General features: G+C 36.3%; 1 protein-coding gene across 1 annotated transcript in view; it reads right to left on the bottom strand.

Moving 5' to 3' along the window:
• Positions 1–26,001, bottom strand: part of Tusp (WD40 superfamily protein Tusp) — a 477,624-nt gene that overhangs the window by 5,745 nt on the left and 445,878 nt on the right. Inside the window, exons 6-12 of the mRNA XM_069844386.1 lie at positions 19,601–19,914; positions 15,392–15,619; positions 13,849–14,077; positions 11,224–11,453; positions 5,889–8,158; positions 4,262–4,421; positions 997–1,191 (exon numbers count right to left, since the gene is read on the bottom strand). Of these exons, the coding sequence (XP_069700487.1) occupies positions 997–1,191; positions 4,262–4,421; positions 5,889–8,158; positions 11,224–11,453; positions 13,849–14,077; positions 15,392–15,619; positions 19,601–19,914 (3,626 nt within the window). The remainder of the gene's footprint in view (positions 1–996; positions 1,192–4,261; positions 4,422–5,888; positions 8,159–11,223; positions 11,454–13,848; positions 14,078–15,391; positions 15,620–19,600; positions 19,915–26,001) is intronic.

The raw sequence follows: 26,001 nt of genomic DNA, 5'->3' as shown, positions 1-26,001 counted from the left end.
AGTTAATAACTGCATAATAAACTGCAGTTTATGAACAAAATGATTTATTAATTTTAATACAATTTATAAGTACCCCTTAAATGTTGTGATGCGGCAGTTCAGGATGATTTGTGATCCACAGACTCGTTTCTTTCACACATTCTTCTATGTAATGCACCCCGCAGATTTTCCATCCCTTTCTAACTAAACTACTCTGGTTGCAAGGCTCGCAAGAAGCTAGCTTTAGCATGGGAAAGAATTAGCTTCTGAGTTATGCCTTTCGTGAGTTATGTTCAGTTGAAGTGTTAGTGTGCACTGTAGCTGATATAATAAATAATGAGTGAAGTAACAGTTCCTGACACTAATTTATGTAGTCAAAAATAATCTTCTGATAAAGATTTTAACGTTGATTTTTTTACTTGGTTATTTAACGATGCTGTATCAACTACGAGGTTATTTAGCGTCGATGGGATTGGTGATAGCAAGATCGTATTTGGGATGATGAGGCCCGAGGATTCGCCATAGATTACCTGACATTTGCCTTACGTTTGGGGAAAACCTCGGAAGAAACCCAATCAGGTAATCAGCCCAAGCGGGAATCGAACCCGCGCCCGAACGCAACTCCGGATTGGCAGGCAAGCGCCTTAGCCGACAGAGCTACGCCGGTGGCTTTTAACGTTGATTGATGTAATTTTACTAACACTGTATCTATTGACCGTTAATATTGTGGTTTCTCTAAATATGACAGGGAGTGAGCTAGTGTTAAATTATACGTACTGTATGTGTCTATAGAGATATGTGTAAACCATGAAATCATATTTTACTACCATTTGAGGTCATGCCTTATTGGTGTTACTTATGAGGTTCCAACCAATCTTCGGACTGCTGACTTGACATCCACTACTATTTATTTTAAGACGCAATACATTTCCTCATACATGAAAGACAACTTGAGTTACCTTCCCCTGCTCAAAATTTCATGCTACACCACTGCTAAAAACAAAGTTTCATGTTTACCTGTTTCCCTCTAAACTCAATTTGGAAGTTCTTTGCCGATTCCTGCGTCACTCGACCTCCGAAATCAAGTTGGTATACCTGGCTGTTTTCATTCCACATGGGAGCCTTGTTGTGCATTACAAATTCTCTTCGCCGAGGACTTTGAGGAGTAGGGCTTCCTTCCGGACCATCTCCTTTACACTTTCCACGTTTCAACTGGAAGAGAAAATAAAATATTCAGTTTCATGAAGGAAATACCTATATTTATATTGCAGACTATAAGATCACACACTAATCATATTGTTTATTTATTTATATCCTGAGTGGAAGTGAAATAATCCTGCAGATTTTCAGAGCAAATAGTTCATGTTGTATGTAACAAAAAAGTGTAATACCATATTGGTGGGAAGTTCATAGTTTTCTCAGAAAAAGAATGTTCTTTTGCCAATGTTTAACACCCTCTTATTTGCTAAGTACTTCGAATAGGATCGTCATTTTTGTTTATATCGATATAAAATCTAATAAAGAATCATTTATTCCTCTGGCATATTTCAATGGCATGGTGTAAATTTAATTTATAAACCATTTAATTTGAAGCCACTGAACAACGTGACAAGATTGCAACGTTGTAGCCAGAGAAGCAGGTGAAGATACTTCACCTAAGCAGACAGCGTTAGTTCATTGACCTCTTACATGAATATTACGAGAAGAGAGATGTTGCCGGACTGCTGACACTTCCAACTTAATTTTCTATTTAACCATGCATTTAATCACAAACCGTATTGTAATATAGGTTTTCTATTCATTTAAGTATAACTCATCGTCCCTTTCTATCTACAGAATTATTTCACTTCCACTCTGTATATTGTTAGAGATTTGTTTCCTCTTGATCTCTCTGTAACTCAAATGCATTCTTCTTTTTATTCTTCTCATTTTCTTTTTTGAAAATGTAACAAAAATTATTTCTATTTTGATATCTATAGTATTAACAGGGTATTATTATACGAGGGCTTAACTAAACAGATATTGACTTTGAAATGAATGACCTTAAGAATTGTGATGAATATATTGACATAACATGCAAAATAAGGACTTTTATAAGGTAAACCTTAATGGATTAGAAAACGAGGCTATCACAGAATAATGAATGTCAAACCATAAGAATTCTTGAAGTAGGTACTAGTATAGGACATTCATGAAATAAGAAAATCCTTGTTTTATAAGAAACAGGACAAATTTGTCTACAAAGTGGATGCTGCTGCTGCTGCTGCTGCTGATGATGATGATGATGATGATGATGATGATGATGATGATGATTTAATAGCAGCAGTAGTAGTAGTAAATAAGCTCAATCTAGAGCATCCAACAGCCACTGAACGAATATTTCACACTTTTATCACTGCCAATATGGTGCTATAAATCAATTTTCAATACTTTTATCACAAACATATTTCAAATCTTATTGTATTATATATTAGAGAATTATTACTACATTAACACATTTAGTATACAGTGGCGTATGCTGAACTGAAGTTTGGGTGTTCTGTTAAAAAATATATAGTTGGTCTATCTCGCACAATTATTATAGGCCTAAGTGAAATATCGGGTCAACATTAACTGCCATTTTTAATATATAATTTAATATTATTTATAAATAATAACTATGGGGCGGATGTTGATGACCTAAAAATCTACTTAAAATGATCATTAAAATGCCCTTAAGCTAAAGGAAAAATGACATGAAATTAAAAGAAAATGACATTTAAATATTATTCAAAGTACTCGCACCACAACTTCTTAAAAATTAATCACCTTGTTTCAATGTCTGCCCTGCAAATGCCGGAGAAAGGAGGCAACTACAAATAACATTATTCAAAATTGCATTATTTATGATCAAACAATAACCATGGCCAGCAAAATAACCTGTTTGAAGTTCCACAACCTGCTAACTATTCTACAATTTCATACTGTGAAATAGAAAAATGTCTAGTGTATTGTTCGCTTTTTGTTTTATATTGTTGCATTAAATTCGAAAGTGGCGGGGTAGGTCTACCCTTATTCACTATATGTAATTTCTCTCCTAATGGGCGAGAAGAGAATGGCTTTTGCAAAAGATCTTTTACAGCGTACATTTCCAAGTGCTATTATCATTAAATAAGTAATTTAAATTGTTCACCTGCGCTGGCACACAACTATGAACCCTAGTAAAACCTAAACACAGTAAATTCACTTATACAAACAGTAAACACGCACGTGAAACACAATATTTTGTAACGCTATTGACAAGTTGAGCTACCTGTATACAGGACGACCTGTGAGCTTGAGAGAAGCGAGTATTCCCACCATGCGTGCGCAGAGAATTATAGCAGTAACTCTCAGCAGGGGATGCTCTTTTGTACGGACAGGACAATCAGACCAGAACTCATCCCCCTTCGTCAGGCAGAGCATACGTTATAAAACGAAAGCCGTTCTGGGGATGGTGTGCACATTCAACCAGCAGGCATTTAAAATATTTAAATGGTAATAAATTAAAATTAGTCTTGAACTATATACCTACGTCAACTTCCAATGAGATTAACACGCATTTAAATTGTGAAAAATTAAAATTATTGTTGCATTATATAAAACAACTTAAAATAAAAAAATGAGATTACCGAATTTACAGGGTGTCCAGCGCACACCTTGAACATCCGCAATATATGCCCCTGTTAGTATATCACGAAACATGTAAAATGTAATTAGACTATTATGAAAGTTGCCATTGCTTCTTCTTTGAATTAGTAGTACGATCCACTTCCACTAGATGGAAACTGACACGATTGGCAGAGCTGGCAATACATGAAAACGAAATGATACTAAATGTGATACTACAGGGTGTAGTGACAGGTTAGGTTAGGTGTGTATTATGTGACAGGTTAGGTTAGGTTTGATTAGGTGCGTATATTATTACTATGTTCGCAACACTGAAACCCACTGTTACATTAAATAAGTATGGCGGTATTCTTCGTTCACACACGACGATTTTCGTATGTATGTAAGGTACGTATTTAGGGTGGGTTGGGTGGGCTTACAGCTCTCCCAGTGATCACATCAATTTCTACTACTCAATACTTTAAATCCAAGGCATTTTCAAGGTATTTTATATTTATTTATTAGTGGCTGGGACATAAGAAAGATTTACCGTAAATAATAATAATAATAATAATAATAATAATAATAATAATAATAATAATAATAATAATGTAATGATGACAATGAATTGATGACAAATGTAATTTTTATTTACCTTTTGCCTGAGCTGAGCTTTCTGGAAGCTCTCTAAGTCGCGATAGTTCTTTCCATTGAACACTTCATCTCCTGAATGAACTACCTCATCATCCGAGCTTTCTGTTGTTTTGCTTTTACGTTGCCGTCTTGATAACAGCGGTGAATTGAGCAGGTGCTTCCTGTAATGATAATGACTTCATCACACACTTTTCCAAACCATGTTACAAAATTCTACACTTAAAAAAAAAAGAATCTTGTTTTCTCTGTTTTGGTCTCGGTTTTAATTACAAATTTCTAAATTTAAATGTACCCTAACGAATTTCAGGATACAAGACTTTAGGAGACATGAATAAGAAGTGATAAGTAAAATTTTCTCCTTTGCCGCTACGAGACATAAATTCGAGCCATTTTGGAGAACTAACTGTGGCGAGTTGCTGGACATGTCTTCAGGAGGTGTGCAGTCTGCCAGATATCACAAGGACGTAATTTCGAACATGAATCATTACGCAATACTAACCACAAAAGTGCAGAACGAATCCTCCACATATGGTAGCGTTGTTACGTATGAATCAGCCACCGTCAGTGCGGTTAGGAGTCTAATCCTGGCTGGTTCATCCTGTATTATGCATTACACTTATTTTCTTTGTTGTTACCAGTATTCATTTGTTCATCTATATATGTTATGAAGATAAATGTAATAAAGTATGCAATCAATTGTAGGACTACAATATTAAGTAAATACATTTTTTAAATTACATAAAATAAATTTCCTTCAATTGTTATAGCTCGCGCAAGAAACGATTATCGAAAACCAATGGTGGAGTTGCTGTCTGCATGGATAAATATATAAATATATATTATATATTTATCCATGCTGTCTGTTTTGACGTGTGTATGTAGGCACGACAAGGGAGAGAGGTGCGGGCCGATGGAAGTACTGTCTCTTCCAAGAAGATGAATAAATGAGGACATCGCTGTGGAAATAAAGAACGTAGCAAGAGAAAAATTCGAAGCTAATTAAACGCGCAACATATGTTTACGAATGAAATAATAATACCGTGCGATACAAGACACGCATTCACATGTCATAGAACAGACTGAAGTCGTAATATAACTATCACAAAGCAAGACTGATTCTATCGATGTCATTTCTCTTCTGATTGTACTTTTCAATATCATTCAAGTTATCTCGTGACCTTTCCTCTCGCCCGCTCTTCCTTATCGCAGTGTTTGATTCGCATTCCTTCTGTTGGTAATCCGTACTTGCGAGACCTATACTTTATTTGTGCACTCAGAAAATGTCTGTGTTCTGTTAAGCCTGCAGTAAGCCCTATTCTGCAATTCTCTACTACATATCAAATTAATGTAATTTCTCAGTAAGCTGGTCTCCAACCAAGTATATTCTATAAGAACTTATCCTTATACAGTATGTTCAAATTGCCCCAGTTTTCCCTTCATATTATTCCAAATATTCCTTCATATTATTCTCAAATAGCCTATGTATTTTTAGTCCATTTCCCTGTGAATAAAATCGTATAATATTTGTTGACATCTCAATTATTATTAGAATATCCGAAGGTCATAAAGCATAGTCTACTTCCTAGAGCAAATTACAGTGCTTACAGTATTTTGTTGCTGAAACTAACCTGATTGGAGAAGAAGACTGATTGCGCTTGCTAGACTTCTTACTAGGTGCTGGACTAGCAGGGCTGCTACGGGGGAGACGCGGCGAAGCACAGGGAGTAGGTGGAGGCAACGACCTCGACTCCTCGAGCAACTCTCTGCACTTCATTCTCACAGCCAGACTGTCCAAAGCTGATAAACTATCTGCACCAAGACACTGTGAAGAACTCGGCAATTTCTCACTCTGTTCTGTTCCGTTGTTTGCATCTATACAATTTGCCGACGGTGCAATTGGTGTTATGCTTTCTTTGTGTACGGTAACCGAAGTGATAGGAGGCGGTGTTGGTGTTGCTGTTGTTATTGTTGCAGTTGTCGAAGCCGCTTCCTGGGATGATGACGATGACGATGACGACGACGAAGAGGAGGAAACGGATACTGACGGTGTTTGGTTCTGGGGCTGATCTTCTTCTTGCGTTTCTTTTGTTGGAGATTTTTCCGTTTTGGATGGAATTTGGTTGGTAGAACTGTTTCCAGGGAAAATGTCACTCGAGTCCAAACTCCTACTCTTTCCGCAGTGCTTTAGTTTCAGCGGTCTGGAAGTGCTAGATACGTTTCTCTCTTCGGTTCCACTGCTGCCAGCATCCTGGTTCTGTTGTACTTTGCTCCTATGCTTCTTCTGTTTATTTTTCCTGTTGACCAACACGAGGCGTTTTGGCGTCTCTTTACGGAGCATCAGAAGAGCCACGTCGCTGGAGACGAGCTGTGCGTCTACCAGATCCAAGTACCCCACACTACAACTTCGGACCATTGAATCTGCTAAGCAAGCAGGCGGACGTGGTGCGATTGGGACGGTGGTCGGGGTTCGCTTCACACCTGCCCTGTCGGGAGTCGGTAGTTCGCTAGAGGCAGATCCCTCTTCATCGATGTAGAGGAGATCTTCTGGTTTTCCCATGCACCACTTCGAGCCCGGTGTCGCCATCTGATTTCCACTGGGGCTCGATTTGTTCGCGCAGTGCTTCTCTTTTCTTTTCCCCATAATTATTGTGTTATTGTTATTATTGTTCACCGGTTTCATGGGAGAAGTAGAGGCATTTTGAATCGTGGTGTTATTTGGAATAATAGTAGCTCCATCCATCACTGTTGTGTTGTCACTAGAACTCCCATTGTATATTTGATGGAGTTTGTTATTGTTGATGTTATTTCCTTCATTGTCGACTCTCTTCATAACTACAGGCCTGAGATCTATAGTATTCTGTTCTATTGTGCCTAAATTTAGATTCAAGTTCAAGCCAACAACATTCCTGTTCTGGTTCTGCTGCTCGGCTAACGCAGATTTCATCCTCTGAACATTCGTCGCATGATCGTTGGACGTTGCGGCTGCCATCATGGTCTGCGGAGAAGGATTACGATCTAAGAGAAACTCGCTTGGAGCAACTGCATTTTTTGGCGACTGGAGAGTTGGAACGGCGCCTTCGCACATCAATGGCGATATGTGGCGAGTAGTCTGTGTGGCAGTGCCCCCGACACATCCCGACGTCGAAACATTGCACCTCCCCACGTACTGTGTTACACTACCTACCATGTTACTGTATGTCCCACCTCCGTTACCGTTCCCCCCACTTCCTCCTACACTGTACACTGCACCGTTCGATGTCGGCAATGCCTGAGGACTAGTGCCGCTGTCCACATAGTTTTTTATGGGGGTCATCGACGAAGATGAGGCTGCATTCGGTCGCATCGAGTCACAGTAATGCACCGTGTCCATCAAGTCTACATACGGGAACTCATCTTCATAGGACTCGGCCCTTGCTAATGCGGGAATCAAAGCACCATTAACGACCATGCTGGTTTCGGTGGTGATGTGGTGAGTCTGCGGCTTGTGTATCTCGCTGGCAGTGATGTACGGCGGAGGAGGGATCTGCGAGGATTTTGGACGTGGCTGTGCAGCGAACCTTCCTGCTGTGGACCCCGGGATTGAGTGATGAGGTCGTGGAGTCATAGGAGCTATGGGTGGAGCAGCATCCGGCTGCATCCTGCCTCCACCGTTGTCCTCCTGCTGAAAAACTTCCTCCTCATCTTCTGAAAAAAGGTTAGGATTGAAGTTGGGGTCAGGCCCTGGAGGGAAGTCGTCCCTAAGTTCGGTCATCACCAGTGTCATCTGGCGGGGCTGGAGATGAAGGAGGGATGTTTTGTAGGTCACCTGACCCAGATTGGCCGGAACTGATGAGGCCAGACCGTGGATCTTGAACTTTGTGCCCCATATGTTGGATGTGACTTCAACCAGTCGAATGTGCTAGAGGAAAAGTAAATAAGCAACGAATTAATATCAATAAAGAAAACTTTAAATATTATATACGGAGTTTAACAGAATAACTATTCCTAATTTTCTGATGTGACAGAGGACATGAAATTAAACATTTTTTCTTTCCCATAAATACATAAGTATGATTTAAAATACAATTCTCACGTCACTGATACGCTTATGCTACAACCTTCGCTTAATGTATATGCACAGACTTAGATATGTAATCATTTAGCATACTTATACACACAGGCAGAGTTATGGGGGGCATGAAACTTGTCTGAACTCTTTTTTTTTCTATTAACGTTAGAAAATATTGAATTCAAAAGATCTTTTTTGCTTTTCTTTATGATTAAGTTTCTGTGCTTAAATCGATGAACTAATGTCTTCAGATCATGTGTCTGTACTATAATATTTATTTTAAATTTCCGAATGTATAAGAACTCCTATACCTCATTTGAGGAATGGAAGCACTGCAATGTTTCTTTTGTAACAGTCTGTACTCATGTGTTAGAAGTCTGCAGGTGTTCAGGCCACCACTTGGAGATGTATGAATAACATACTTACTTACTTACTTACTTACTTACTTACTGGCTTTTAAGGAACCTGGAGGTTCATTGCCACCCTCACATAAGCCCGCCATTGATCCCTATCCTGAGCAAGATTAATCCAGTCTCTATCATCATATCCCACCTCCCTCAAATCCATTTTAATATTATCTTCCCATCTACGTCTCGGCCTCCCCAAAGGTCTTTTCCCCTCTGGCCTCCCAACTAATACTCTATATGCATTTCTGGATTCGCCCATATGTGCTATGTGTCCTGCCCATCTCAAGCGTCTGGATTTAATGTTCCTAATTTTGTCAGGTGAAGAATACAATGCATGCAGCTCTGTGTTGTGTAACTTTCTCCATTCTCCTGTAACTTCATCCCTCTTAGCCCCAAATATTTGTATGAATAACATACTGCACAAAATGCAGGAAAAAGAAAAATGATCCCAGTATAACGTGTTTAAAGACGAGATTAAATAAAATAATTAGAGTTTACATTTCATATGTTATCTTCAGGAAGGTAAGTTTCATATAAAAAAGTTTCTGTTAGCACTGTTACGTAGTTATTGATGTACACATATTGTGTTTCTGTACGAGAGAGAAAAAGAGGGAGATTGTTTTAAGTTATGCCCTATTATAATTTGTAGTAGACCTACAGTTCAAGCTCTAAACATCACTAATATGGATGTAATACTGTAAGAAACATGCCCCCCGAAAATACCTTTATTAAATTATCATACTTCGATATACTGTGCCACGGTCAAGCTATAATGGGGGAAGAGGTAAATGATGTCCCTCATAACCCCGTTATATGGGGATTCTATGGTTTTGCTTTGCCCCCTCCAAGGAAGTGGTTTTTTTTTTTACCTTGGGGATATGATGAAGTGAATTTTAATGGCAGGTAGAGTAACTATCTCATGCCCCCATGTTTTTAAATTTAACCAGGTACCCAGCTTCGAAGCTGTTAGCCCTGTGATCAAGGAAATGGTTCTCTCTTTGCCTATGCTTAGATTTTAACCATCATTTCATATTGTATTTTAATATTTAATGATACATAGGTAAAGTGACATCAAAAACTTTTTCCTTGCATTTTTAACTATGTCCTGATTGTACCTATGCAATGTGAAATATTACCATGGCAACTAAAACTTACCATTAAGCAAAGCCTGCATGGTATAGTCAAAAAACAAGGTACAATAAAATGTAAGGAAAAGTTTTTGATGTCAGTGTACCTTATTGTATATTTAAGCTTTAAAAGTGTTCAACTGGAGCAATATCTGTACATAGCAAATATAATTTTTAATAACCTCAATATTTTAACTCTAATTTTAATAATTTTCGCAGTGCTTCTATATACACAATGTCTATTCTCTTGCTCATGTTATATGCTTTTAGATTGCACAAATAAGTGTTCATTCATAACAACATGCATATTGTATAATACTGAAGTTTATCATAATCATGTGTTCTTAAATGATTTCAATTTGACCTGAAGATGACTTTTACAAGTCGAAAATGTTCGTAATTTTCTATTACGTAATATAATATCTTTTATATTAAAATTGGTAATAGTAATATACGTTACAAGAGCGGTATGTTGAAGTTTTCATGTCCGAGGAAAAGTTTGAAAAAGCGAAACGTAGTTGAGCTTTTTTAATTTCCGAGAATTGAAAGAAAACATACCGCTCGTGTATCGTACATTATTTTGGGCGAAGATAGTTTATTACATACCTGAAAGAGGGATTTCTAATTAGTTGCAATGAAATCTCCATCTTGGTTTCTGTGCAATGACGGCAATTTTGGAAAACAAAAATATCTATCTTCAACATTGTTGCTTTCAAATGTTTTCTGTGTTTATTATACTCTTTTTTTTTTCCCCAGTCTATAAATGAGAACTTAAAACAAACGGCTTCCTTAATGTTACATGCACCACGAAATGCAGTAACTTTAGTGGAGTTGTAGAGTTTACTTAATTTTTGCAAATATTTAAAAACAATAATTAACAGTGCAATTTAGGTGAAATTGCAGTGGTAAAGTTTCCAATTTATAATTATTACTATATTGAACGTATCTAAAAATAATATGTTAAAAGCCTAAAGCAGTAAAATGAATATGCCACTTAAGCGATAAGAAGAGGGAAATTGTTATGTGTGTTCGGTTGGGAATACTGAATGTGAAATTTTAGACTTATCGCGGGTTGGTTTTGTGCGGAAACCAAGCAACGCACGATCTCGCACAAATAAATTTATGTATGATGAGTTACAGACGATTTTCAAATAAAGCTTATGGATGTTATTCATTAACTTATCGGAACCAACATGTCAATAAAGATTCACAACAAAGGAATTAAAACGTAACTTTTACATTTAGTAGGAGATTATTTAGAATGGAAAACTGATGGGTTTATGAAGAGAGGTCAGACTTAATTGTTCTAGATATTAAAAAAAAAAAAACAAAACATTTACGACATTTCAATTTCTTTAAACGTATAAATAACTAAACTTACTTCTGGCAATGTATCGACATAGGCGAGGTCATCCTGGTCCCCGTCAGCACCCATACCCAGACCTCGGTCAATTCCACCATTGTGCGATTTGTTGCGTCTTCGTTTACGTCTTTGCACGCGAGGACTGCCACAACCATCCTCACGTTCTGTGTCAGATGTGTCACTGGCAGCATTTTGAGATGAGCCACTGCTCTTTGCTGAATCAGTGGAATCAACTGCTAAGGCTAATTCTAGTAAGAGAAAAGAAAGAAAGAGAGAAAAAGACTTAAAATATGTACATTCATTTCCACATCGAATCCTTGCACATTTATGTTTACTTATAGAATATCTAAAGTAAGAACAGGAAGCTTCTAAAGTAAAAATCTTTAAGCAGAACAAATTTTAATGCTTGTTTATCAACTTCTTAACATACGCAGTTTATTTACAAAACATCTAACTAACACTGCAATTTTAAAATGAGGTTACTTATATAAAACCAGGTTTACAAAATAATTATTTAATCTTTTACTTAAACAGATATTCATTCATAGTTTTCTGCCCAAGGGCAGATCTTTCACTACAAACTCAGAATTCTCCAATCTTTCTTATTTTATGCCATCCTCTTAGTCTCCACATATTATCCATATTATGTTAATGTCGTCTATCATCTGATATCTTTTTCTACCACGAACTCTTTTCCCATTCACCATTACTTCCGGTACATCCTTTAGTCGGCAGTTTCTTCTCAGCCAGTGACCAAACCAATCCCTTTTTCTCTTTCTGATCAGTTTCAGCATCAGTCTTTCTTCACCCACTCTTTTCAACACAGCTTCATTTCTTATTCTGTCTGTTCCTTTCACACGCTCCGTTCTTCTCCATCTCAACATTTTAAATGCTTCTAGTCGTTTCTCTTCACTTCGTCTTAAAGTCCATGTTTCTGCCCCATAAAATTCTACTTCACACAAAGCACTTCACTAGTCTCTTCCTTAGTTATTTTTCCAGAGGTCCGCAGAATATGCTCCTTTTTCTATTAAAGGTTCCTTTGCCATTGCTATTCTTCTTTTGACTTCCTGGCAGCAGCTCCTGTTACTACTACTTATAGTACACCCCAAGTATTTGAAGCTGTCCACTTGCTCTACTTCCTCATTTCGAATTCGCATGTACCTTCGTACAATTTTAATATAACATCAAATCTGTTGTTGTTATCTAATGCCGTGCTTTGGCAATGAAGCCATTAGCGTTCTTGCTCTCCAATATTTCTCTGTGGTGGATCCATTAGGTAGATGATCTTCAGTCATTTCTTCTTCTTTGTTGCATAGAGGACAATTTGGATTTGTGTAAATTCCTATTTTATTCAAGTGTTTGGCCAAATAATCGTGTTCTGTAAGCAGTCTGAATTTTGCTACTGCAGATTTACGTGGGATTTCTGGAATAATTTCTGTTTTTTTTTTTATTAAAATGCTCCATTTTTTATCTTTGGCTTTGGTACATAGTGCTTGGTTTTGCTTGATTTTATATTTATTTTTAATTAGTCTTTTGATGGATGTAAAAGGTAGGCTTGTATCAAATCTTCAAGTATGTAGTTAATGTAAAGTAAGGATGCAAAGATTTAAAAATGAGACTTGTAATACATAATTAAGATCATTATTTCATTTTAGATTGAAGTGTACAGTTTTCTACTGCTTCTTTTAACTTCACGTCTTTAAAGTATGCAGTACGCATACTCTGACCTCAAAATTATATTTTAACGTTTAAACACATAACTGACTACCAGTTTATATGGGAATAGAGAAAAGTTACACAAGATAAATTTAAGAGACATGTCGATGGAAATTCTTCTTCTTTTCTAATAATATACACTCAAACATGATTTTTTAAGGTTGGACAGATGAACAGGGCGAGGAAAAAGTATACAGTAGCCTATTCATTACAAATATAATAATTCACTTCACTGATCCATTTGTAACTTTCCCATCGAGTAGGATATCTTTTCCTACTCACAGAGGGAAACACACAGTTCAAACTATCTTGAATTCTCCTTTTAGGCAGTCTTACACAAAATGATTACAATATTATAATAAAGTTTGAAGGTTTTTCTATTTTTCCTTCTATAAAAAGAGATTCAAAATTCACCCACGCATAATAAATGCTCTTGCAATAGAGCAGTTGTAATCATATTAACCAGAGATTGTGCGTCTGTTGCTTCCATGATCACTAAATGCGTTAAAATTAGATTTTTTTTAAACCCCTCTATTAGGTCAGCAGAGTTGATTAAAAAACTAGATTCGATTATAAATATCGAACAGTTCATGCAATACTGATAACAACTTTAAATCATTAATTATTCTTTGCAATAAACCAAGGAAATAACAGATAGAACTTGGCTGTGAGATGAAACTGCGCATATGCGGACTTGGTTAATAAAAACCTGAACTACCAAACCTAACCTTCGTATATGTATGCAAGATGTGTAACCGAAGAATGAAGGGAACTTCTTGATTTGATCTGGAATGTGCACGCGAAAATAAATCCAGCTAAGGATAACGTTGGCACTGCATGAGAAGTTCGATCATGCGCAGTTTGATCTCACAGCCAAGTTTCTTCCTGTCGTGAGCCCCTTCTAGAAAATAAACCTATACTGCTTACCATCGAGTTGAGGATCGAATATAACAAATTCTGGGCGAATTTTGCTAGTGCGCTTCCCTTTCAGTAGGGGAACAAGTCCGCCAAGGTACTCGAGGTAAAGAGTGTAGCACGTTCCGGAACTCAGATTGGAATCATCATCGTGACGAATCATCGTGCAGTGCAACCGCACACTTCCTGCAGGCGGCCGTGACACAAACTCGCGTAGTGCCGATGAATCAGGAACACAACACTGCAATAAAAATCCTTCACATTACAAATGGCGGAAAGAAAAAGAAGTCTGTCCTTTTTGTGAAGAACGACCTTGAACCAAAATGATGAACTACGTAAAGATGTTTTTTATCTGTTATGGTTACCATTGGTTATTAATGGAGAAAAATTCGCTCCAGTGCCGGGGATCGAACTCGGGACCCCCTCTTTTACGCACTGGGCGCTCTAACCACTGAGCTACGTAGATCATTCGCCCGACAGTGCATATATACTGTGGAGTTCTGGCCACCAAATCACTCAAATGAGTGCTCTCCTTGTGTGATGACCAGAGCTAGGAACTTTGTACCGATCTCGTTATTCAGGGTGCAAGCAGCCAAAACAGCATACAAAACGGTCGACCTGCGCGACCAACGGCCGCCTTGAAGTGCATCATATTCACGTTAAGAACCCTTACTGCATGCAACAGGGTCACGTAGGCAGTATGGAAGATGTTTGAGTAACAACATATTGTTCTACTGCAAATGTGAGCGAGATTCATTCCCTGTATAGACACAGTAAGTTTCCTAGCACTGTGTGTGTGTGTGTGTGTGTGTGTGTGTGTGTGTGTGCGTGCGTTTAGTCTGTTTCCCTCTTTGGTTTTTACTTAATAAACGTTTCAAGATATTTACGAAATGTATTATTTTATTATTAACCTATTGTTTTGCATCATTTCTGAAAATGTTACACTCTGTGTTATATTTTATAGGTGTAAATGATGTAAATATGTAAAGAGCAATATTGTATCAATGTCAGTCTATATGTATGTAACAATTTGTGTAGTTGTACATAAACATAATTATGTAACTAGCTGTGCATTTACGAATGTCCCATAAGTTTTTCTTTTCCGGAAATGGGAATATTGCCTTGACGACGAGTTTATTTTCTTTTCCATTGTACGTTCCTATTTCTATGAGTAGCTGTAGCTGTGTTTTGATGACGTCGCACCTGGCTAGACATACTCTGCATAGGGCGATAGCGATCGGTACAAAGTCCTAGCTCTGGTGATGACTGTTGAACATGAAGTAAGACCACTAAGGGGTAATACTAAAAGGAGAAAGATTCGATTCGGTGCTATGGATTGAGCCTCGGCATAGCTCAGTGGTTAGAATGCCCAGTGCGTAGAACTGGGATCCCGGTTCGATCCCTGGCGCCTGAGCGAATTTTTTTCCATTAATAATCAAAATGATAAAGTCATGTCCAGTAGCAGTATGGTAAATGGTAGTTGATTTCATGAGAACATTCTGATATATAAGTTCAGGAAGGATGCATAGGTAGGTGTAGCATGACACACACTCACCCTGATCGTTTGAGCAAACAGATTGGAGATAAGGGCCTTGATGCGAGGGGGTAGAGGCAGGGCGGCCACTTGGGTCTCACCACCCCTCAGTTGCGAGTGAATGCGCAGACGACACATGAGCTGCAGTGACGCCACCCTGCGCGACACCCAAGCAATGTGCACTTGGCATCCTGTCGCAATGAACAGCCGCTTGTCATTGTGGCCCCACGTCAGCGCCGTCACTGGTGACTGCAAAGAAAACATTTCACCAATATAGCTCATCGCCATAGAACATGTACAACACGAAGAACAGAAAGACTACCAAGTTGCGATTTTAATTAAACAGAAAACAAGTAATTGATTAACTAGCGGACTTACTCGTGTTAATTATGTAAGTTTGTGCGGCTTACAGCTGTTTCGGTGCTTCATCACACCATCCTCAGAGCCTACTAGATCTCGGCGTCATCTCGAACTTCTCTGCCTGTTATGTGCGTGCGTTTGATTGTTGAAAGGTGTTGAAAAATGGAGTCAAATAGCAGTGGCGTAGCGTCAATGTAAGCTAAAAAGCTTAGCTTCCCCAGTTAATAATAATTTCATAATAAACCTGCAGTTTATGGAGAAAATTATTTATTAATCTTAATAGAATTTATATTTACGCGTTAAATATTGTGATGCGGCAGCTCAGGATTATTTGTGATGCAGCAGTACATAAGAAGCCTGCACACACCAGCTTCCAAGCAGACCGGTTTCTTCTGTGTAATCCACCCCGCAGATTTTCCATCCCTTTTAAACTACCCTAGTCGCAAGGCTCGAAAAGAAGCTAGCTTTAACATTTAAAATAAGTAGTTTCCGAGTTATTCCTATTCGTCGGTTGTGTTCAGTTGAAGTGTTAGTGTGCATTGTGACTGATATAATAAATAATGAGCGAAATAATAGTTCCTGACACTAATTTACTTGAATTTTTTAGGACAATTGTATTATCAAGACTGACTTACGAACAAAAGTGTGATTTAAAAAACAAATGACCGACTCCCTTGCTATCAATGAAGGACACAACCAAAAGACAGACGCATACTTACGTAATGATACTAATATTGTGATTTCTCTAAGTATGACGGGGAGTGAGCTAATGTTATACGCATACGTGTCTATTTGTTAGAGATATGTGTAAACCGTGAAATCGTATTTTATTACGTCACATTTGAGGTCATGCCTTATTGGTGTTGCTTACGATGTTCCAACCAATCTTCGACTGCTGACTTGAAATTGACTACTATTTATTTTAAGACTGTATTTTTGTAATACATTTTCTCATATTGCATGAAAGACAACTTGAGTTAGCTTCCCCTGCTCAAAATTTCATGCTACGCCACTGTCAAATAGTGTGTGTGTACTGAATTTGATCTGTGTGTTGAGAATTTGATCGGGGTGTGTTTTAGTGTGTTTGTATATTTCGTATTGTTCTAGTATGTTGAGGTTTTGGTTCTTGGGTTGTATGTGTAGGATTTCCATGTCCGCATTTATGTTATTTTATGCTCGACCATGCCGAAATGTAGTAATTATATGCATGTCATTAAAGTACACCTACTCATTAAAGTACAGGTGTTCAGCCAATGACAACTCAGCTTACCGGTGTTCAGCCAATGACAAGTCAGCTTTGTACCGTTATAAAACCGCAAGTATCGATTATTCTCGGATATGCAATCGAAAGAGAATTAGCGAAAGGTCACGGAGGCTGGAAATCCAATACTGTCGCAGAAGGTTATGTTCTGTTACTATAATAATTAGCGTTAATTTTAAATAATATTCAAATAAATTCAATTTGTCATCTCGTTTTTCAATGTCGAATTCAATAATCAAGGTTATATAAAGTTTAACGGGATTACATCAAGGTCAATGACATTATTGTTCCTCGAAAAAAATCAATACTTTCGCGTCTGCGCACATCTCACAATTCACGACCTAGAACAAGGTCACTTCCGATCTCGTCAGATACAAATAAAATGTATACATCTGAATAATTTCAAGTTAGAAATATGGTCGAGCATAAAAAGTCGTATGAAACTTGCCTATAATGGTAATTAAGACGCTCATATGAATATTATGAAAAACGCTTGCGCTCGTTTCATAAACATCCATACTTGCGTCTTAATTACTATCATTATAGGCTCGTTGCATAATGTACTAGTATGTATGGTTAGCAATGGTTATGTGATCGGCGTATGTAGATGTATTGTGTCCTCTGGTTATTGCTTTAATGTGTTCTTTGTAGCGTGATTGGAATGATCTGCCTGTCTGTCCTATGTAGAACTTGTCGCAACTATTACATGAGAGTTTGTATACACAAACACACAGATCAATTTCAGTACACACACACTATTTGACTCCACTTTTCAACACCTTTCAACAATCAAACGCATCCACATAACAGGCAGAGAAGTTCGAGATGACACCGAGATCTAGTAGGCTCTGAGGATGGTGTGATGAAGCATAGAAACAGCTGTAAGCCGCACAAACTTACATAATTAACACGAGTAAGTCCGCTAGTTAATCAATTACTTATATTCAAGTGTTAAAAGTAGTGTACGCAAGATTCAAAATGGATAAACAGAAAAGTCTTTCAATCTAGTATTACTTCGATACTTAAGTTGTTATACAGGTTTAGTCAGGACCTCTGCCACAGACTCTGAAGAATGATAGATCTCTCAATGAGGATCATTTTTCGTGCAACAATCCATGTTCTCTGACGCGTCATTTAGGAGCTACAGGACATCAAAGGAAAGATAGTTTGTTACTTCCTAGGTTGACATTTTACCATCATAATATCTTGCGCAACAGCTCCTACATTTTCTTCATTTGAAAGCAGTAGGCCCCTATTTGTTTTTTATAAATATTCATCAATCACGTTTAAAATCAGAATCAAAAACGAAATTTAGTAAGATTAAACTGAACCTGGAGACATTCTTGAATGTAGGAAGATATTCTCAGGTACATCATCTCAAAGTACAATAACCAGATAAAAATAACTAAAGTAGAGGGAGAAAGCAGAAGAGGTAAGAAATTGAGAGTTCAAAATCATGTGCGAAAAAAGTCAATAAAACAAGTAACTTAAAATTCGTAATATTACATAGCCTAAATAAATTGGAGAAATATGATGTACAATGAATAATTCAACAAGACACAAAAATAAATTTTTACATAAGAGTATAGCTACAAACTGAAAACTGAAATATGGACCTACATTGGTCAAAATTACACAAGTAGGTAATACTGTAATTGAAACAGTGCTACAATAACATCAATTTTGAGCTCTCTCTTACTGACAAAATAAAAACGACGTGTTCTCAGGTACATGTCTCTAGATCCAATAGACTGCCCTGTGTACCATTAGAAGATATAAGTTATTGGTCCTCTTATTCTTTGTTTTTATTATTTTATGGTGTTCTGACTTTCTTATTGTATGGTTTCGTAACAAGCTGTATTTTTTTACGGTGATGGGTGTTAGGCTTTCGCCCAACCCCCAAGGTGGAGGACCACCCCTTATTGGCCGTCCACGACTGCTTATTCAATATATTCGCAGCTACCTTCCATATCTGGACACTCGGGAGGAATTTAAACACACAATAAATATGGGAAATGCATGTTATTATTCGGTTGAGAAGCTTTTGTCATCTAGTCTGCTGTCAAAAAATCTTAAAGTTAGAATTTATAAAACACTTACATTACCGGTTGCTCTGTATGGTTGAGAGAGGAACAGAGGTTAAGGGTACTGTATTTGAGAATAAGGTTCTTAGGAAAATATTTGGGGCTAAGAGAGATGAAGTTACAGGAGAATGGAGAAAGTTACACAACGCAGAACTGCACGCATTGTATTCTTCACCTGACATAATTAGGAACATTAAATCCAGACGTTTGAGATAGGACGGGCATGAAACACGTATGGGCGAATCCAGAAATGCATACAGAGTGTTAGTTGGGAGACCTTTAGGAAGGCCGAGACGTAGATGGGAGGATAATATTAAAATGGATTTGAGGGAGATAGGATAATATGATAGTGACTGGATTAATCTTGCACAGGATAGGGACCAACGGCGGGCTTATGTGAGGGCAGCAATGAACCTGCGGGTTCCTTAAAAGCCATTTGTAAGTAAGTTCTAACTTTCTTGGTGCAGAAAATGACAGCAAAGTCACGTTCCAATAAAGTTATAATTTTTAAGTCTAGAGTCAGACCTGTGTGTATGGAATTACTGTGGAGTAAAGGAGAACACCGGTGTCGGAGTAAAACTTGAGCACATTGGTGTATTCTACGGTGGGGGCAGAAGCCACTTTGGATTCCGGGGACGACTGCTGAGTCCCCATGGAAGCAGACACAGTTTGCTGCATGGTGCCTGCGACAGCCAGGAGTTCGCGAGAGTTACTCCACTCAAGGCACAGTGGTCCGCACAACCCGGTGTGCACTTGAATGGGCGACACGTCATCGAAACTCTTCATCAAGAAGATGTACCCATTCTGCAGACTCACTGCCAAGATGAAAATGCGGTCATCTGAAAAAAAAAGAAAGAAAATTAATAATAATAATAATAATAATAATAATAATAATAATAATAATAATAATAATGATTTATTTAACCTGGCAGAGTTAAGGCCATACGGCCTTCTCTAACACTCAACCAGGAGTAAAAACTGCGTTACAAAAACACTACAAATTTATAAAGTACACTACAATTTTACACATAAAACTGAACAAGATAATAATAATAAAATGTAAACAACAAGTAAGAAAAAATCAGGCATAATATATAACATAGAGAAAGAAAGAAAAAAGCAGGTCAAAAATAAATGAGGCATACAAAGTATAAAAAAATAAGACAATTATTGATAATAATAATAATAATAATAATAATAATAAATAAGAATAGTAATAATAATAATGATAATAACAATAACAATAACAGGCTTAATAGTAATAATAATACTAATAGTAGTAATAAAATAGTGCAGTACAAAGCAGACAATGAATATAATATTTTTAAGTACACACAGTAAGGAAAATTATGATTATATATAGCTCAACTTATCACATTAGAGATTTACCGTTATCGGAAAATATGAAAACAAAAATATAAAATAAGTTAAATATCACCAGAACATAAAAAAAAATGTGAATACGTGGAAACATGCAATACAACACTTGTCATAATAGTAAGTTAGTTTGGCAACTCGTCATAAGATAATTTTCTTGTGATGATTTTTCGTATTATCTTAGGACAGGACAAAGAGAAGGATGGATTCCATGTGAAAATGGCCAATACTTATAATTAAGGCTAGGATTTGTATGTAATTACATGTTCTTTCCCTTTGCATATACAGTACATAACTAAAAATGATAAATGTTCACGAATTAGAACATTACCCATCATATAGGAAAATTTACCATTACATATTTTTACATATTAGATAATAATTACATATTTTTACATATTTCTACTTTCTTTTATGTAAAACTACATATTCTGTCTCTTAATTAAAAAATCTTAAGTGGAATATAATTTAAAACAGTCTGTATGACAGTATTTGTTCACATTAGAAACTCTGGTACCTGACACTGAAACGGATTTCCCAAGCTATTCAAAAGTAGCTGAGAAAGGGTCAGGGTCTGTTTACTGGACAGATAGCTTAAACAGTGACAATGAAAATAATTGTGTAACTTCTGTTAAATATTCGCATTTTTCATACAGAATAGTGGAATTTATTAAATTTTACATATATGACATGTTTAATTAATCACTTACTGTAGCCTACCACATTTTATTTTGCAAAAATATAATCAGTAAAATGAGGGATCTTCAAGGTAACTTAATGTTTAATATAAAATTTATATACAAATTAAATTTTAATGTACTTTAATATTACATATTTTAAGAAATTGTTATGTAATTTTCATATTAACTACATATTTTACCTAATATTACAGACGTGGACAAATTATTATACTAAATTAATTATGTGTGCAACAAAGCTGTATTTAAGGGCAGAAATAATGAACAAAAATGTATTTTGCACAGAAATAATGAACAGAAAATTGAGTCTGGAGGTTACTAATATTTTGTGAACATTCCCTTATTCTTTATTAACACGTTGATTTTGTCAGGGATGCTGGAAACCAAAGTTTGACACTTTCTTTGAATATCAGCATCATTTAGCCAAATATCAGACAGTGCTTCAATGAGTCCATGTTTTGTTGTAAGCCTCTTTTTGTTCACTTTCTTCTTCAGTATAGATCACAGATTTTGAATTTCATTCATGTCCGGTCTTCTTGCAGGCCATGGGAGAACAGACTGTTGAATATCTTCTGCAGTATATAATTAAAACACCAGTAATACTAACACAGCCAGACTAAATATACTTAAACATTGGGAAAATATACCAGAAGATGTAAACAATCATATTTACAACAATAGGGACTCTATGAATTATATTGATAGTTGATATGATGAATTATATTATGTTTCCAAGAAAAAAGTTTTAGTCTAATAATTTGTCCACGTATGTATTACATAAATATGTACATATTTTGCATGTTGATGTTACATAAAAATCTTAGCCTTGACCACGGAACTTTATTCACTAAAAAAACTGAAAATATACATACAATTATGCAGTAAAAACTATTGAAGTATGCGCTAAAAATTGAAATATATACAGTAAAAAATATACTTAAGGCTTATTTGGTTTAATAATAATATGATGTAAATGAAAATAATTTAAAGTAACCATAATTTTTATTAAATCATTTCCTTATTTATAAATTTATTAATTATTCATTATATATATATATATATTTTTTTTAAATGATACATTTTTCACTTACTAACATTAAAAGTTTTTTAAAACTTCTTTTATGCCTTTGACGTAATTATTATGGCAGTAAACAACCAACGATTTATCCAGACTCTCTACTGTGAAACTTCTCTTATCTGTCAGAATTAGTTTAAATGCCGAGAACGATCTCTCGAAATCACATGATGTTACAAGTGACTTCATTGTCGCAGGTGTTTAAATACATTCAGTTTTGTTTCTATGAAATCACATCGCATTAGCAGCATTGTCTTCGCAGCAGATTCATGACCTCAGTAATACGTGACTTTAATGTCGCATGTGTCTAAATATTAATATTTGGATCCACGAAATCAGAGTAAAAGTCTGAATGACATCTAGGCGACGCGTATTTTCGTCCTGACTTCTGAAATACTACACTTACACGGCTAGTATCTGCAGACAAGAAATTAAAAAATGGGCCGAGTCTTGGTAGCAGTCCTCCTCTATGTAGGCAACAAGCTTCGCAAGACTGTCTACAAGTTGCATTCATTTAGGCGCCCTTGTTTACTGGACATACGCAATGAGTTGTATCTGGAACTTAGTAAAATTAGGTGGCCCAGATTTTGTTCCTGGGTCTGTACACAGAGCTAGCCTCATGTTAAAGTGGAAAACGATCTGACTTACATACTAGGAAGAAGTATCCATTGTCGTCGCAGCAATGTCACGTCATCAACAGTAATTAACTAATAACTGGTTTTATTTCTCCCTAGGGTTGCATATGACTCGGTTAAGAGGGAAATATTATATGATATTCTTATTGAATTTGGTATTCCCAAGAAACTAGTTCGATTAATTAAAATGTGTCTCAGTGAAACATACAGCAGAGTCCGTATAGGTCAGTTTCTATCTGATGCTTTTCCAATTCACTGCGGGCTAAAGCAGGGAGATGCACTATCACCTTTACTTTTTAACTTCGCTCTAGAATATGCCATTAGGAAAGTTCAGGATAACAGGCAGGGTGTGGAATTGAAAGGGTTACATCAGCTTCTTGTCTATGCGGATGACGTGAATATGTTAGGAGAAAATACACGAACGATTAGGGAAAACACGGAAATTTTACTTGAAGCAAGTAAAGCGATCGGTTTGGAAGTAAATCCCGAAAAGACAAAGTATATGATTATGTTTCGTGACCAGAATATTGTACGAAATGGAAATATAAAAATTGGAGATTTATCCTTCGAAGAGGTGGAAAAATTCATATATCTTGGAGCAACAGTAACAAATATAAATTACACTCGGGAGGAAATTAAACGCAGAATAAATATGGGAAATGCGTGTTATTATTCGGTTGAGAAGCTCTTATCATCCAGTCTGCTGTAAAAAAATCTGAAAGTTAGAATTTATAAAACAGTTATATTACTGGTTGTTCTGTATGGTTGTGAAACTTGGACTATCACTCTGAGAGAGGAACATAGGTTAAGGGTGTTTGAGAATAAGGTGCTTAGGAAAATATTTGGGGCTAAGCGGGATGAAGTTACAGGAGAATGGAGAAAGTTACACAACACAGAACTGCACGCATTGTATTCTTCACCTGACATAATTAGGAACTTGAAATCCAGACGTTTGAGATGGGCAGGGCATGTAGCACGTATGGGCGAATCCAGAAATGCATATAGAGTGTTAGTTGGGAGACCGGAGGGAAAAAGACCTTTAGGGAGGCCGAGACGTAGATGGGAGGATAATATTAAAATGGATTTGAGGGAGGTGGGGTGTGATGATAGAGACTGGATTAATCTTGCACAGTTTAGGGACCGATGGCGGGCTTATGTGAGGGCGGCAATGAACCTTCGGGTTCCTTAAAAGCCATTTGTAAGTAAGTAAGTAAGGGTTGCCAACTTTTTTTGAAGAAAATGCAGGAGACTAACAGTAAGGAATCGACAAAATTTCACATAGAAAATAGATAAATTATTCGAGGCAGTTACAAAAAAAAAAGCAATTTTATGCTAAAGTTCGGCAGCTAGGCTTAAATTAAGAGTCTACGTAAAGATTAATTTTTTGGTCCTACAGAATTTATCTGTTATGGTGACAATTATTGTTACAGGAGAAAAATTAAGAGGATTTTTTTGACGATTTTGTCTCGCGTAAGTTAATAGCTGAAGTGGACTGCAGTTTTCAGCTCTGATTTGAATAAATGTGCCCTGCCCATGTTTCGAACATCTGTTCAATTATTGTTCATGAGATGAAACACTCTCTTTGTACGAGCGTTACTATTCTTGGTATGCTTAGAACAAAACTAGCCAGTTTTTTTTTTTTTTTTTGAAATTTATATCATTCACACTATTTGATTTCAAACGGTTGATCACTAAAACCCATTCTTCGCAAGCATTACGTTCTGTAAAGACTGCATATTTTAATGCATCTCTTGAACAACAAAACTCATCATATTATAAAGAACCATCATTCATGGTAAAATCAAATGTTTAGAATAACAAATTTTACATTATGCAAAAACAGGGGAGAAAATGCTCGAAGAGAAGAATAATACGGGAGCCGGGAGACTGTTAAAATTTAGGGACAAACACGGGAGATCCCGGGAAATACGGGAGGGTTGGCAACCCTATTTCTCACATAGTTTATATATTTCTGGGAAATTATTCTTATTTTTACCAGAGACAAATTCGAAATTAGATAATAAATCGAGCGAAACAAGAAAATATGTTCATATATATGCATTTAAATATGTAAAATAAAAATATATAATTGTATTTAAAAGGGAAACCCTAAAAAAATGTGCATTTATGCAAAATAAAGTTGGCTTTATTCGAATGTAAAAACCATAATTGTCAAAGATCCACTTTCACTTTTTCAATATGCCAAATCAATAAAAGCACGCAATTACATGAAGTCCCGCGGTCTACTTATAATCCCATATTACTTCCCGCTTTTAAATATAATATATTATTTCCCTGAGACGGAGATAGTCGTAATTCAAAGAGGAAATTTATACTCATATCTCCCCTCTATTCAAAACTACAGGGATGAAGAAAGAATATGACAAAATAAAACGAAAGTTAATCAGCAGTTTAAAATTGAAATACTCCACTGACTTCATTATCACTAATTAGCAACAGAAAATCCTAAATATGATGTCATACGTGCATGTACTAATGTATGAGATTGTTTTTTAACTACATGAAACATGATCAGAGTTTCTTTTTGTGAAAAATACAGTTTTTCCTTTTAAATTTTGTACCTCTGACGTATCGGAAAAAGTTATGATTAATTAATGTACGTATACATTTAATACTGGAAGTTCAAGAGTATGTTCGTTGAAAAAAAATGGCATTCATACATAGGATGTTAGGAGTATACGTGCAAATATTTTTATATATATTTTTAAGAAGAAATGCATGTAAACAATTCCCTATTTGCTTTTTACCTTGCTCTAATAATTTTTCCATAACCTCTTGAGTCCTGAGAGTATAGTAGGCCTATACTGTACCATACTTCATACATGATTATGATATAAGATATATGAGTAGAGACCCGAAGTATAGTATAATATAATTGCATTTGTGCCCTAACTGTAATCTGCAGAATTTTTTTAAGCATTTTTCCTCTTGTAAATGACTTTTCTTTTAAGTGTGGAATTATATTTAACTTTAAAAATAAAACAACGAATGTCTCAGGGCTCAGGAGGTTAAATGTGTCACGAATTTTACGGTCTGATATTTTATGAATGGTTATACCACAGTCTAGTATATACAGTCACGAAGCTCAATACGTACCGTAGTAAATATGCATCCATAGAT

This window comes from Periplaneta americana, chromosome 13 (assembly GCF_040183065.1).
Source record: "Periplaneta americana isolate PAMFEO1 chromosome 13, P.americana_PAMFEO1_priV1, whole genome shotgun sequence".
Classification (NCBI taxonomy): domain Eukaryota; kingdom Metazoa; phylum Arthropoda; class Insecta; order Blattodea; family Blattidae; genus Periplaneta; species Periplaneta americana.
The sequence above is the reverse complement of the archived record's forward strand: the minus strand, read 5'-3'. Positions and strand labels throughout refer to the sequence as shown.